This window comes from Tripterygium wilfordii, chromosome 15 (genome assembly GCF_013401445.1).
Source record: "Tripterygium wilfordii isolate XIE 37 chromosome 15, ASM1340144v1, whole genome shotgun sequence".
NCBI lineage: Eukaryota > Viridiplantae > Streptophyta > Magnoliopsida > Celastrales > Celastraceae > Tripterygium > Tripterygium wilfordii.
The window spans coordinates 6,488,108-6,502,417 of NC_052246.1; the positions used below are offsets into that span (position 1 = coordinate 6,488,108).

The following is a 14,310-nucleotide window of genomic DNA, read 5'->3' on the forward strand; positions in this document are numbered from 1 at the left end:
TCCACGTGGAATTAAGAATTGGAAAACCTTGCCCGAGAGACTAATTTAAAACAATTTTATCATTGAATGACTAAATTGAAACGTTTTAAACTATGATATGCAAATTGGAACACTGATTATCTTTCGGTGTGCAAAAATGGCGTTAACCGGTTTGCTAATGATAAATAGTCTTTGATATTTTCTTGATTTTTAGTTGAACTTACTAGATAGTTCAGTTGGCTCTTGACAGTTTTTCTCAACGACTTCGTTTGAGAGATTTTCTAAACTCTTAATAGTGTAGCTCAGTTGGATTTAGGAAGGGAATCATAAATATCATATTTTTTGAATGAAAATATTAGTTTTAATATTGGTTGTTTTTAGCGTATGAATATCTGAATCTTCAACTAATTTGAAATCCTAATAAGTGGTTACCAGAAAACAATTCTTTGTTAAATAAGCATCATAGTGCTTTAAGGTTTTTGTTGAAGAAATTTGTCGTATCAAGTCTTGTTGTTATCTTTCACAGTGAGGAAGGTAGCATTCTCCAATTAGCTAGCTGCTTATTTTTTAGGAGTTGTACTATTCTAAATATCCCTAAAAACATTAATAGCATTATCTTCGGAACTCATAAAAATTTATCGAGAGGATCAAAATGATATTATTTTAATATTAGTCCACAAAGCATAACTTCCTGACGACTCTGTCTAGGGGTGTCCACAACCGATCCGTAAACAAAAAACCAATCCATAACTGTGGTTATTCGATTTTCGGTTCGGTTTTTTTGGGTTACGGTTTCGGATATGATTATGATCTTAGTAAAATTTTGGATATTTTTTCTAATTACGGTTATTTCGGTTACGGTTACGGTTATAACCGAAAAAAATATTTATATATATTATATAAATATCCAAATATTATATACATTATATATATATATATATATATATATATATATATATATATATATATATATATATATATATATATATAAGTTCCATATTTAGATGAAAACTCTAATTATATCTTCATAACAAATTATAAATTTAGATACCAATTAACCTAATCATTACACAAATTATAAATTAAGATTGATTAGTTGAAACTCATGATGACCTTATCATTTTAAAATTCATATAAATTAAGATTGATTATTTCTAAAGTGAAAGTGGATAGACATTTTCATGTATGTTTTTTTTTTCTTGATCATATTATTTCTCTCAGTCTTGTAAATTTATTTTTCTTTAATTGTGATGAAATAATATATTTATTATCATTATCATGAATTTGTATCAAACTTTGTTAGATGGAGTTGGAGTCAATCATATCTATTTTCTCACTCTATTTGAGATTTATTCATACTTTTTCATTTCTTCAAAAACCAATCCGATCCGATCCGATAAATATGGTTCTTTCGGTTTGGTTACCCGAACTATATGGTTCAATTATGAATTCTAAAATATTATAACCGAATCAATTAAGACATTTCAATTATGGTTAAAAACCAAACCAAAAACCGAATGAACACCCCTAACTCTGCCTATATAAATGTCATGACGATGCATAAATGAGTTTCTAATATGCTATCCATTGTTCGATGCATTATAAGGGAAAAAAAAAAAAGAGAGGAAGTTTTGATCATACATTATTTCATATGTATAAACACTCAACTTTAGAAAAATGTGACCCAAAATGCTTTTCAAACTTATTATTCCAACACTAGACATTTATTTAGAATTTAGATTCAATTATTCAAACACACGTGCAATTTCTTTTTATATAAGCACAAGCAGTCTGTTAGATACAGAAGTAAAACCCCAAATGCTGCACTGCAGGCTGCAGCGGCTTCCTTGTACCATTGCTTTTTTTGCCTTCATCTTCATTCATGCTAAACACTTATCGATAAGGTTTCAGTCAATTTGCTATCCCAATAGGCTCGAAACCTTTCTTAATTGATGCCTTCACTGCATCCAATATCAGCTGTGTTTTTCGACTGATAGTTGGCCATTTCTTCTCAGGTCTTGCACCATTTGCTTTTATATTTCCAACCAAACCAGCGAATTCCATAACCATACGAGCTTCTTGAGGAAGATCTGTTGTGACAATGTGCTCACTCGGCAACGGTATCCATCCGGTCACAAGTTCATTGAACCCAACTTTTGTTGATGTCCTGAAAGTGGCCTCGTTCTCTTTAAAGGGAATGATAAAGTCATGAAGATGCAGAGTTCCCTTTGTTCCAATGGCAGTTATGTCCGTTGTCAAATTTGATAAGAAAGAGCAATAGAAGGTCGCTACTTTCCCATCTTCCCAACATAGAGAGGCCCCACAAGATAAAATCACTCCTGCATCATTTAAAACAGGCTCGCGCAAGGCTGTTACAGCTTTCGGCATTTCATAGTCAGCAGCCCATAAGATGGCCCTGATCCCGTACCATCCAGCATCGCCAAGTGCACCATGTGCATCAAGATCTGGCTTCACACGGATGTCATTCTTGAGAAAATCATCAGCAGCAGCAAATGAAAAGCAAGCATGCACCTGCAGGGAAAACAAAATAACTCTTCAAAATTGCTAAAATGTAACTGGGAGAGCAATGGGATACAGACACTACAAGGGCGTGACAGCTAACAACATGATTTCTAATAACAACAGAATTTTCACAAGCTCTGACTCAAATTATTACGACGATTAATCATTTTTTTTCAAAGTCATCAAAATTGTGTTTAGCTTGTATTAAAAGTAAGCAGCAGCTCAAGTATATAAATTTCACAGGAGAAATCCATTAACAAAGGTGACGATCTCAACAGACACTATGGAATGTCACATCTCACCTCATCTCTTTGCCACTTTGTAACAGAGTTTTTCCTACTAAAACTAATCAAAATGTAGAAACATTTCTGCCAACATAATCACCATTCACCATAGAAAAAGCGAACAGATTGTATGCAATAATTCAGAAGACAAATAGAAACAGTTCCCACTTGAATCAGCACACAGATTCAATGGAACAGACGTCACTACCATTTGCTCAGAAAGGGAGCAGACCGACAAATATGTGCTCCAATTAATAAAATGATAAAGATAATATAATACTCCAGTCCAGACCAGAGCACACACAGTAAGGAAGACAAAGAAGCACAACTCAGTAAAAACAAAAAGAGAGAGCAAATTCATTTAAAGAAAGCAATCACAAGATGACAAATGAAGGTTCTTTCACGTTCACAGATAGCATACTTCTTTGACCATTTGGAAAGATCTAATGAGCCCATCACGTTAGGATATCACAGATAACCTTATTAAGTATTCAAAACATTAGGGATTTTGGAGATGATTAGTCTAGATTTATCCAAAGTTGTAAATGGTTTGAGGCCAAAAAATGCACCGTATAGCTTCCACCCTGCCATATTCCTACTCAATCAGTGGCACAGTACAACTGAAAAAAGCATTTTGTGACATCTTCCACCTTGCAAATTTGGGAGACAATCGCAGTTGAGGACCCCACATCCTCAACCTCCCAAATGTTTTAATACCAGTATACAAAAGTCCACAGAACTCAACTGAAAAATGTTCTCTTCCTTTCTCCCTTCATCCCCCACCAAAATTCAGCTCCCATTATTCGGATGTGCACTCAGTGCTCTAATCAAAGTTGCAAAATCTTTATGAAGAGACCAACCCTTTACAACTATAATTTCAGTCACCAGTACTAATGCTGCTTAATAGCAACTATGTGGATGGACCTCAAAAGGGTCACTTTAATCTTAGAGTTGAACACAACGTCATACTAGCATCTTTATCTTAGAAATACCGGCCCACCAGGTCATTGCAAGATTGCGATTGCACCGATGCCATGCCACCACAAACCCTATCCCACTATCAAAACAATGATTTAATTTGGACTCACCAGATTTAACATGGCTCAAACATGAAAAGGCTTAGAGGCTCTAAAATCAGCCCACCAAAACCAGGAAAAAGGAATACTCTTAGACTTTACCACTAAAATTTGGCGCTCTGCATGTACAGCTCATCAGACTCTCATCCTGAATGCCTTTTAGAAAAGGAATATCCCCACCATCTCATTAACAGCTAACTTAGATCCGCTGCCTTTTCCAGCCAAAAGACTCAACCGAAGACCCCTCTAATCTTTTGTGAGCCACTCCCATAGCAAGTTTCATACTTTAGCAGCACAAGTTCAAACATGTGTGGAGTCTTAAGAAGCCTAGCAGGAAGTGTGTCAATCACATTTCCTTGCAATCTCTTCATTGTTTGCACATGTAATGGCATTGATGACAATCACTTCTTTGGATATGCTATGTAAAACATTATATGAAGACAGAACTGATGCAAAATCGGAAAGACTTCTACAGTTCTGCCCCTATGACATATAACATGACTAGGTAGAAGTGTATCCTGTAGCCATACAGATATGTCTAAATTACCAATGACTCAAAAGATACTCAGACTTGTTGCATAGGTTCGCATCCACGTTTCTCTTATTAAAAAAAGTTAAAACATGGCATCCAATTGGGAGGATGATCACAAAGTAGCTACTCAGAAACCCAAAATATTTTTGAGTAAAATCCATGAGCTGTGACTGTGAGAAAGCATCAAAATGACAATAAGAAATGTAACTTTCTCACAAGCATATCTTCAGAGAACCAGTAAGGCAGATCCCTTTCAAGCCCATCTATGAACGCAAAATATAGTAATGCATATTGTGGAGGGAAGAGAGGCAAAAGTAAATGGCAACCAACTGGCAAAAGTAACTTCTGTCTCAAATTATCAGCTGAGAGAAACAGAGATGATACCTTGACCAAATACAGGGAAAAAATAATCCTCCTTTGATGTGATTTGCAAAATTTAGTAAAAGATTCATGTGACCATGGCACCATGCAAACCCAATATATGGGCTATATAAGTCATAGATCTGGCTACAATAATCTAGAATAATAATCAGGGAGCGGGTTGAAAGACATCAAAATTAGCTCCAACAATGGTGTAAAGACAAGATATTTCAAATTTAACAAAAACAAGAGTGATTTAGAGAAGTAGAAAGCCAAGCAAATCAAACTCTAGAATCATGAAAACAAAACATACCGATTTGAGGCTTCCAAAACGCTCTACATCGTTCACGAACTCCCTCATTTTAGCGGTCCGAGGGTGGTGAATCCACATGGTACCATCCATGAGCTGCACACCATTAGCCTCACAAGCCTCCACGATCTTATCGAATTCCGCGACATTGAGGGCCACGGGCTTCTCAAGGAGCACATGTTTCTTCTTCTGAGCCGCGAGTACGGCCCATTTCAAATGAAGGCTCGTCGGAAGAGGCACGTAAACGGCGTCGATGTCAGGGTCGTCGAGGAGGGACTCGTAGGAGCCATAGATCTTGGCATTAAGAGGGAAATTGTTGGCCGACGCGAATTTTTCCGCCTTCTCGGCTGAGCGGCTGGCTACGGCTGCGAGGGTTGCGTTAGGGGCCAGGGTTATGGCCCGCGACACCTTGCGGGCAATCTCCGCACATCCCATGATGCCGAACCGGATTGGGGCTTGAGCCATTTCGTATGAGGAGGAAGACACAGAGAGAGTGTGACTTCTATGCAGGACGAGCCGATTGAGAGTGACACGGATTTCTTTTATTTTTCATTTTTGTTTTTTTTCCTTGGTTTAATTTGATTGATTTAATAATTAAATTAACGAACGGCAGAAGTTTTGAGAGGCCACGTCGTCATGAATTGGACGGACATGATTGGTTTTTGAGCAATGATAGCCGGGATATCTATTAATTATATGGATAAGATCCATAAAAAAAAATGGAGGATAAAGTATTTTTCTTCGAAAGTGAGAGAAATTCGCTAGAATGGACCTTCCATGGTCAAAGATGGCCCCAACACGAGAAACATCCTTTTTTATAAATAAAAATCAATGCATATAATAAATTTTCGAAAGTAAGTTTTCTTTATTTCATTGAGATTGGGTTGGTGTCATTCTGGATCTACATTGATTCTGTATCTAGTATAGCCAATGGGCTCGTCTGTCTTCATTGATTCTGGATCTTCATTGATTCTGGATCTACATTGATTCTGTATCTAGTATAGCCAAATATATGATGATAATATATATGGTGGTAGATTATATAATGTCTGAAATATTGGTAATATTTGGTTGTAATTATGGTCATAGCATAAAACTGTTGAAATTGTAGTGACAAATTACTGGGTATTATGTATTTAAGTTGTAAGATATGTAAATAAATATTGAAGTAAATAATAAATAATTTAAACTAATATAAATAATTATAATTAACAGTTTCATATATTTTATACATATAAATATAAGTACTTAAAATATTATACAATTAAATACATGCATATTTTTTTTTTACATATATTAAAATTATAAAACAAATTCTCATGAAGCGGTAAACAGTTGTTCGGCAACGTAATCTCGAAATTGAGTCATGTTTGCATCGTCAATCATAAAATGTTCTTCATCTTTATTTACCAAATTTTGATCAATAAAATCCGATAGTTCTTGATTCTCGACGACAAAAGTATACTCAAATTCATGGAAATCTACATCAATCCCAGCATGTAGCCAAACAAAATTGTGAAGTGTCATGCATGCAATCACAATCTTTACTTGTATCTTAAATTCGAAAGAAGACATTGAACCCAATGTCCATCACTTTTTCCTTGTAACCCTGTTGGCACCAAAAATATATTGTGCTTGATGGGTTTATATCATGAATAAAGCCCATTGTGCAGCCTAATGGACGAATCACTTACAACCCATATTATTGAAGAAGAGAAGCCCACTTGTTGAGAATAACGACCCAGGTAGAGTTGTATTGAAAGTGGCCCGTGTAAAGTGGAAGAAGTTGTGGCAGTTACAACAAGGTGGTCCATGTGGCAGCCTATGAGAGAAGTAAGAGAAAAGCTTATATGAAGAGGTGGTAGTGGTTTCTAACTAACAGAAGATGATACAAATGAGGGGATAACTGCAACAAGATCATGATTTATGGAGGGAGAATTTCGTGCAAGACATGGCTGATAAAAGCTGGTAGATAGACAGAACATCAACAACACACACACACAAACAGTCAGACAGACAGACAAAAAACTCAAGCCCAAAGGCACTTTCAAGCTTCTGAGCATTCTAACATTCTAATTACTTTCCAAATCCTTGTCAATTTCGACCAAATATCATCATGTTGTTTATTCCAAATTCCTTTGTATTTATTCATTGTCAAATTTCAATGTCAACCATCGTTGTGTAAATTGTACTTGGTGTTTATTTATTCATCTTCATTCCAATCTCAACAAAGCGCACTATAGTGGAGTTGGGGAACCTTGAACTATTGAGGTCCCAAGATAGTTCGTTCAATCGTCTAGATAGAAGTTTTATTTACATTCAGTACATTTTATTCAAATTAGTGTAGGAAACTATAAGCCTTGGCAAACCAGCAACTCATTATCACCTTTGTCCATTTTTGGTGTCAACAAACCCCAAATGTCCGTTCAATAACATTTCTCAGTTTCGAGTGCGCCTTATTGAAAACCTCACGAGGTCCGAAAGCAGGCGTTCCACTCTGAAATACAGGGACATGGTACCTCTCTCCTTTGTATGGTGCAAGAAACCCTGTCTTGTTTGCATATCCCGCGTCCACCAAATAGTGTTTTCCTACAATGACAAATTATTGTATTTGTGTAATTCCATATAAACAGTATAAACCAAAATCTGAAATTATAACATGTTCTTCCAAGCAACATTAAATTATTTAATAGCACTCTTACCTGGAGGTGGCTTGGGAAACTTCAACTTCTCAACATGCAGAGAATGTTCCAATACACGACTATCATGAGCAGATCCCTCCCACCCAGCAGATACATATGTGTACATCATATCAAAATCACATACAGCTAGAATATTTTGCGTTGGGACTTCTTTTCCTCTAATATATTTCTGTCTATTCTCTTCATTGACAATAGCCAAGGCATGGCTACCATACAATGCCCCAATGCAATATTTGAAACATATGCGATATTCAACTTTCGGATGCTCCCTAATGTACCTAGGGGTTTCATGGAGTGCATTGCCCCTAGGTTTATTATATCCTTTGATATGTTTAAAATAGATTTCAATACCTTATGGAAAAGGCGATTTATAGGTTCTCCAGAGTGTTGGAAACGCTCTTGTATATCTCGATTAGACTGAGCATGCGCAAAGATATATACAAACATAGCAACCATCTCAGCTATGCCAATCTTTTTTGAGCAAGTCAATTCGTAGTCATCTCTTAACACCCTGCATAACATTTTGAAAAAATCAACTGGCATTCTAAAAGATTCATGACACTGTACAGGGTTAACATTGAGCACATCCACAACCCAATCTTATCCCTTCAAAGAACAAGTTCTACATGGATTACTGACTCGAACAATTTTCCTTCTTTTGCGTGCATTGACATAGCGAGAGGCTAAAGCTAGAAACTTAATTTGAACATTGTTATTCCTATCATCACTACAGCTACTACTAGCAGACATATCTGTTAAAACAATGAAAATTTAAAGATAAGACAATGTTCATTAAAACAAAGCCTGATCCATTAAAACACTAAAATAACCCAAATAACAAACAAAAGTTGATAACAGACCAATAACTTATTCATAAAAGTTAACAGACCAATAACAAATTCATAAAAGTTGATAACAGACCAATAGCATAACAAACACCAAAATAACCCAAATATTCTACCAAATCAAACAGACATGTTGTTTAACTACTAATAACATAACAAACTCTTAAAACACCAAATAACCTAATTTGAACTTAGCTAGAGCCTGCATTCCCACCATTCTTCACATAAAGCCTTTCTAGAAAACCAAATCTAGCACTTTGGGGTAGAGCCACCTGCCTATGATTACTATAGCTGAACAAATCAGCGCTGTAGAAGAACACATTGGGATGTGATTCCTCGATGTTTAAATTCATCAAAGCCTTCACAGCTTGTTCATGAGTTTTGTCCACAAGCTGCACATCATGTTCAATGTTCTTCTTATCATAGTACTTTGGTATTTAAATAGAATATAAGAATTCCATAATTAATCTTGGTGAATTTATTAGGGTTAGACGGCTTGGATTAATCCTAAAACTAGCGCGTTGCATTTTTGTTTTCATGACGTACGAGAAGCAATATACAAACAATCTTAACATACATCCGTCAATCATGGCATAATATGAAAATTAAAATCTTAAGCATGCAATCTATGCATTCATTATCCACGAAATCAAACCCTAAATGCCTATATGCTTCTAACACCCTAAAAATATTATGCATGCATTTTTACTATTTTAGAGCATCCACATCAGATTACCTAAACCTGTGTATGTCTGTAAAATAGAAACTACTATAGTGAATTTATCAAAATTTAGCTCTGCATCAGATTACCTAGAGGTTCCCTATTTTACAGAACATGAACAGTGATTCCCTACATCTAGAGAACTACCATTCATTCTCCTAAACATAAAATAATACAATTTATTACTTTATTCTCTCCTTTCTCTTTTCTCTCTCCTCACTTCTCTCTCTCCTCTCTTTCTCTCTCCTCACTCTTTCTCTCTCCTCACTCCTCTCTCTCTCTCCTCTTTATTTCTCCCCTCTCTCTCCCCTCACTTTCTTCTCTCCTCACTCCTCTATTGTCAAAGAAAATAATTAATCTTCTCCAATTTTTAATAGCATTAATTTATTATTTTAAATAAAAATAATTGATTTATTTCAAATATAATTAATCTATTGTTTTAAATGGAATTAAAATTATTTTAAATAGAAGTAATTTATATTAACAGAAAAGACAATGGAAAGAGAAATAAATATTATTTTAATACAATAGAGAATATGATAGGTAATCTGATGCAGTGTTGGTTGGATAGAAAATCTGTAAAATAGAGAAAAGTGGCATTTTGTCTGTTTTTAGGGAATCTGTTAAGATAATTTGCTGCATGTGCTCTTTCATCCACTATTACAAAGTTTACATAGGATTTAACCCAATACATGTGAAATAAAACAAAAACCCAAAATGTCCAAACTACTTAAAAGTCCTAAACTAATATACAAAAAGGCCCAAATACAAAACCCCAATAATATAACAAAGGCCCGGTTGGCACTAAAAATATTATGGGCTAAGCCTAGTCCATCATGTACTAGGCCCAAGGTACAGCCCATAAGCCCATATTGTTATAGAAGAGAAGCCCAATTGATGAGTATAACTGCCCAAGAAAGAATAGTGCTAAGAGTGGCCCATGAAAAAAGGAAGAAGTGGTGGCAGTTATTACAAGATGGTCCAGGTGGCAACACATGAGAGAAATGAGGCAAGTTGTTGTGAGAAGGTGGTAGTAACTTCCAACTTACAGAACATGGAGTAAATCAAGGATAGCTGCAACAAGATCATGGTTTATGGGGAAGAATTTCATGCAGGACAGGAGTTATAAAAGATGGTAGACAGACAGATGAAGGACACATAAACAATCAGTCAAACAGACAACAAAAACTCAAGCCCAAAGGCACTTTTAAGCTTCCTAGCATATCAATTACTTTTCCAAATCCTTGTCAATTTCGAGCAAATATGATGTTGTTCATTCCAAATTCTCTTGTATTTATTTCTTGTCAAGTTTCAATGCCAACCATCATTGTGTTAATTGTTCTTGATGTCTAGTTAGTCTTCTTCATTTCAATCTCAACAAAGCGCACTTCAGTGGAGTTGGGGAACCTAGAACTATTGAGGTCTCAATATAGTTCGTTCAATTGTCTAGATAGAAGTCTTATTTACATTTAGTGCATTTCATTTTATTAGTGTAGGAAACTATAATCCTTGGTACACCTGCAAATCATCATCACCTTGGGCCACTTTTTGGTGACAACAGACCCATAAATATACAACACAAAATCATTATTGGCCTAAAACACACTTAAACCTAAAGCCCAATATCATTATCCTAATACCCGCCACACTCTTAACAAAAAGTAGAGATGAAGAAAAAAGGAGAACAAGAAATTACCTGACTTCTTAACAATGGAGTTGAAGACCCAAATATGAAAATCAAATCTCCTCAATACTCACTCTTTTTTTTTCCTCTTCCCTTTTTTTCCTTTTTCTCCTCCCCTTTTCCTCCTATCTTTTTTCTCTCCTCCCTCTCTCCTTTCTCTCTCCTTTTCTCCTTTGTCTCTCACGCCTCCTTTTCTCCACACAAAAAGCCACCCTTTCTCTACTTTTTTCTATCCTTTTGTGCGGCTACCTCTTCCTTTTTTCAACCCCCCTCTTTCTCTGTTATATAAAATCAAATGAAACCACAAACCCTACCTTTTTTGTCTTTTTTCTACCTTTTAATCCACACCACACATCTCCCATTTCTATTATGTTAATTCTTTTTCTTTAATTCCCTAAATATTTTCTAGGGTTTTGACTTGGGTGGGTAGTTGGGCCAAGATTTTGACTTATTTGGGTGTAAAGGCCTTGAATTTTTTGTCAATTTGTGGGCTCATAGGTTTTAAACAAAGAAGAGAGTTTTTGGGTTTGGATTTTTTATTTTGTTTTTGTGTTCTTTCTTTTTTTATCTCTTTTTTTTAATTTTTAATTATTATAATTTTAAAATTCAGTCGGACGAAAATCGATCACTACAGCTGCCCCCCTTTGTATGTCTTTTATGGAATAAAAGGCAGACAAAAGTGTAGTCAACCGAGTTTCATACGAAAAATTGAAACATGAGAGGGAATGCTTTTATTTCAAATATTTTGACCTTCGACTTTCAAAAAAGGTGCCCGGATCGTTGGAGCCATTCTCAGCTTGGCTGAAATTCGAAAAGAGATTTTTTATAAAAAGTGCTTGGAATCATTGGAGCCATTCCCGGCTTGATTGAAATTTAGAAAAAGATTTTTTGTAAAAAGTGCTCGGGATTACTGGAGCCATTCCCAGCTTAGTTGAAATTTGAAAAGATTTTGATAAAAAGCACTCGGGACACTCGGGATCACTAGAGCCATTCTGGCTGGGCTGAATTTTGGAAAGAGATGTTTTTATAAAAAGTGTTCGGGATCATTGGAGCCATTCTCAACTTGGCTGAATTTTGAAACATGCTTTGCAAATGATGTTCGGGAGTTTTGCAATTCCACCTTAACAAAAAGAGGTTTCGAACAAGTGATATGCATATGATTCGAGAAGAATAGCGTCGTCCAACCTATACCTTTCGCATAAACCTGCCATAATACACAAAGGGCAAACAATATGCAATGATAATGCATGGAATGACCTATTTTGCTTACTATGAATGTTATTAATGCATGACTGCATATTTTCTCAAGGCTTTGCCATCCTCAAGCACGCGTACAATTGTGAATTGCTAGACCAAATCTGCTTCCTAGTAGGGATTAACTTTCTAACCCATTGAGCTTTCAATGCATTCTCTCCATTCTGATTAGTAAAGGCCCACACTCATTCCGGAACCCAATTTTTGAACTATCTCTTTTCCTTTTCTTTGCTTATTTCCATAATTAATTCTTTTCCCCGAAATTTGCATGTACGCCCACTTCTGAATTCAAGACTGCCAGTTTGTTTGAATTTTCTTTAATCATTTTGTTGTATACACCTTAGGAGTGCGATCTTCTCTTTCCTGCTAATACTCGCCTCAACCGTAGGCTTTTCATTCAGATCCTTTCTAGCTTAGGATGCCAAAATCCAATCAATTTCCTATCAAAAGTAATATCCCGATGCACTCATCATATTTCCTGTCAAAACTTCGTCAATGATAAATTCAATAGTATGGCCATGCATGCCAATTATTGAAAGCAAGTGATAAACTTTTTGGAATATGTAATGGGAATTGAATTGGGATATGGAAAAAGAGACAACAAGTTACAAAATGGAATAAATGAATATCCTCACGATATTTTATTGAAAACGATGGGTGACAATCGAAAAAAAAATCTTTTAGACTAAGATATGTACAAGAATGTAGAGAGGTCAAAGATTATGGGACTTTAACCATGTAGACTCTTCATGAGCAAATTTGAGACTTTGGTGCAAAGATTATGGGACCGCACTGACGGTAGGGATCCATGGCCTCCCTAACAAACAACTGTAAGTAGGTGATATATCCATCACCATGAAAGGAACATTAAATGTCACATTTGCAATCTCTAGTGGGACCTTGATCTCCCCCATTATCTCTTTTATGGTTTCGTCAAAGGCCTTAGCCACTACTGGTACTTGCTTCAGATAAGATCTATCGATTGGCAACCTATCAAAGGTCTCTTTTGGTAAGATATTCAGCGAAGACCCATTGTCAACCAAAATACTTGACACTTCGAATCCCCTATACATGATAGAAATGTGCAGTGCCTTGTTATGTCCCATCCCCTCATCTAGCAGCTCCTCTTCGGTGAATGGAAATCTTAGCAGTGGTCTTTTTTTGTTGATCTACAATCATATACTCGCTCTGACGGACAATCATCAAAAACTCTTGAATTTCACCATCCGTCACTGCCTTCTTCACTTCTTCACATACGATTGGATCCTTCTTTGAACCTTTCAAAATTTCTTCTGCTCCCACAGCTTATTTTCCTTTCCTTTTTCTTTCATCTTCTGCTCCTAACACTGGATTACTACTCGATTCTTCTCGAGAATAGAAACGTCCACTTCGGGTCATTCCACTAACTCTTGAAATGTTATCCACGACACCCTCAGGATCTTTTTTCTCATATATCCATGGAACAGTCTTGTCACTCGCATAAGCAGGCTTTGGAGGAAGTGAACTTCTGGCAATCGAACCTTCTTCCAAAAAGTATTGCAAAACAATCGGCTTTGTGCGCCCACTAGGCCTCGGTCCTTTATAGAACTCATCCCCAATGACATTGACTGCTTTTGAACGACCTGACTTCACTCCAAACACTATCTTCTTGCCATCCATCAAATCTTGTAACCTTTTCTGAAATTGAAACCAACCTTCTAGAGAGTGTCCTCGCACGCCCCTATGAAATTCACAAGTCTAAGACTCATCATAAACATCATACCTCAGCATCAAGTCCAACTCCTCTTTTGATAAATCCCTCGCTTTCCAAGGCATTTAGCACCAAACCCAAAGGCATGGTTACCTCAACAATTGCCCTCCTAAACTCGCCTGAATCCTCAACAACGTTGGTACCTCCATTCCCATGATCAGGCGGTAATTAAAAAAAATCATAGTGGTGAGTACTAGTGAATCCATGTTAAGTCCACCAGAGTAATATTTTCAATTGGAACACATGTCTCCATGATAATTTTGTAAACATACCCAAATCGAAGAGTGAAC

At 36.1% G+C, this 14,310-nt stretch overlaps 1 protein-coding gene across 1 annotated transcript; it reads right to left on the reverse strand.

The window, feature by feature from the left end:
- Positions 1–1,650: 1,650 nt before the first annotated feature.
- On the reverse strand, positions 1,651–5,597 carry LOC119979990 (uncharacterized oxidoreductase At4g09670). The gene is made up of 2 exons (XM_038822626.1): positions 5,068–5,597; positions 1,651–2,511 (listed from the first exon to the last, which is right to left on the reverse strand). The coding sequence occupies exons 1-2, from the start codon at positions 5,527–5,529 to the stop codon at positions 1,891–1,893; spliced, it is 1,083 nt and encodes a 360-aa protein (XP_038678554.1). The 5' UTR covers positions 5,530–5,597; the 3' UTR covers positions 1,651–1,890.
- Between the last annotated feature and the right edge of the window lie 8,713 nt (positions 5,598–14,310).

Coding starts and splice junctions, on each gene's coding strand:
- LOC119979990 (XM_038822626.1), bottom strand. CDS start 5,529: ATGGCTCAAGCCCCAATCCGGTTCGGCATCATGGGATGTGCGGAGATT. Junction 2,512..5,067: donor GTTTTGGAAGCCTCAAATCG/GTATGTTTTGTT, acceptor TTTTCCCTGCAG/GTGCATGCTTGCTTTTCATT.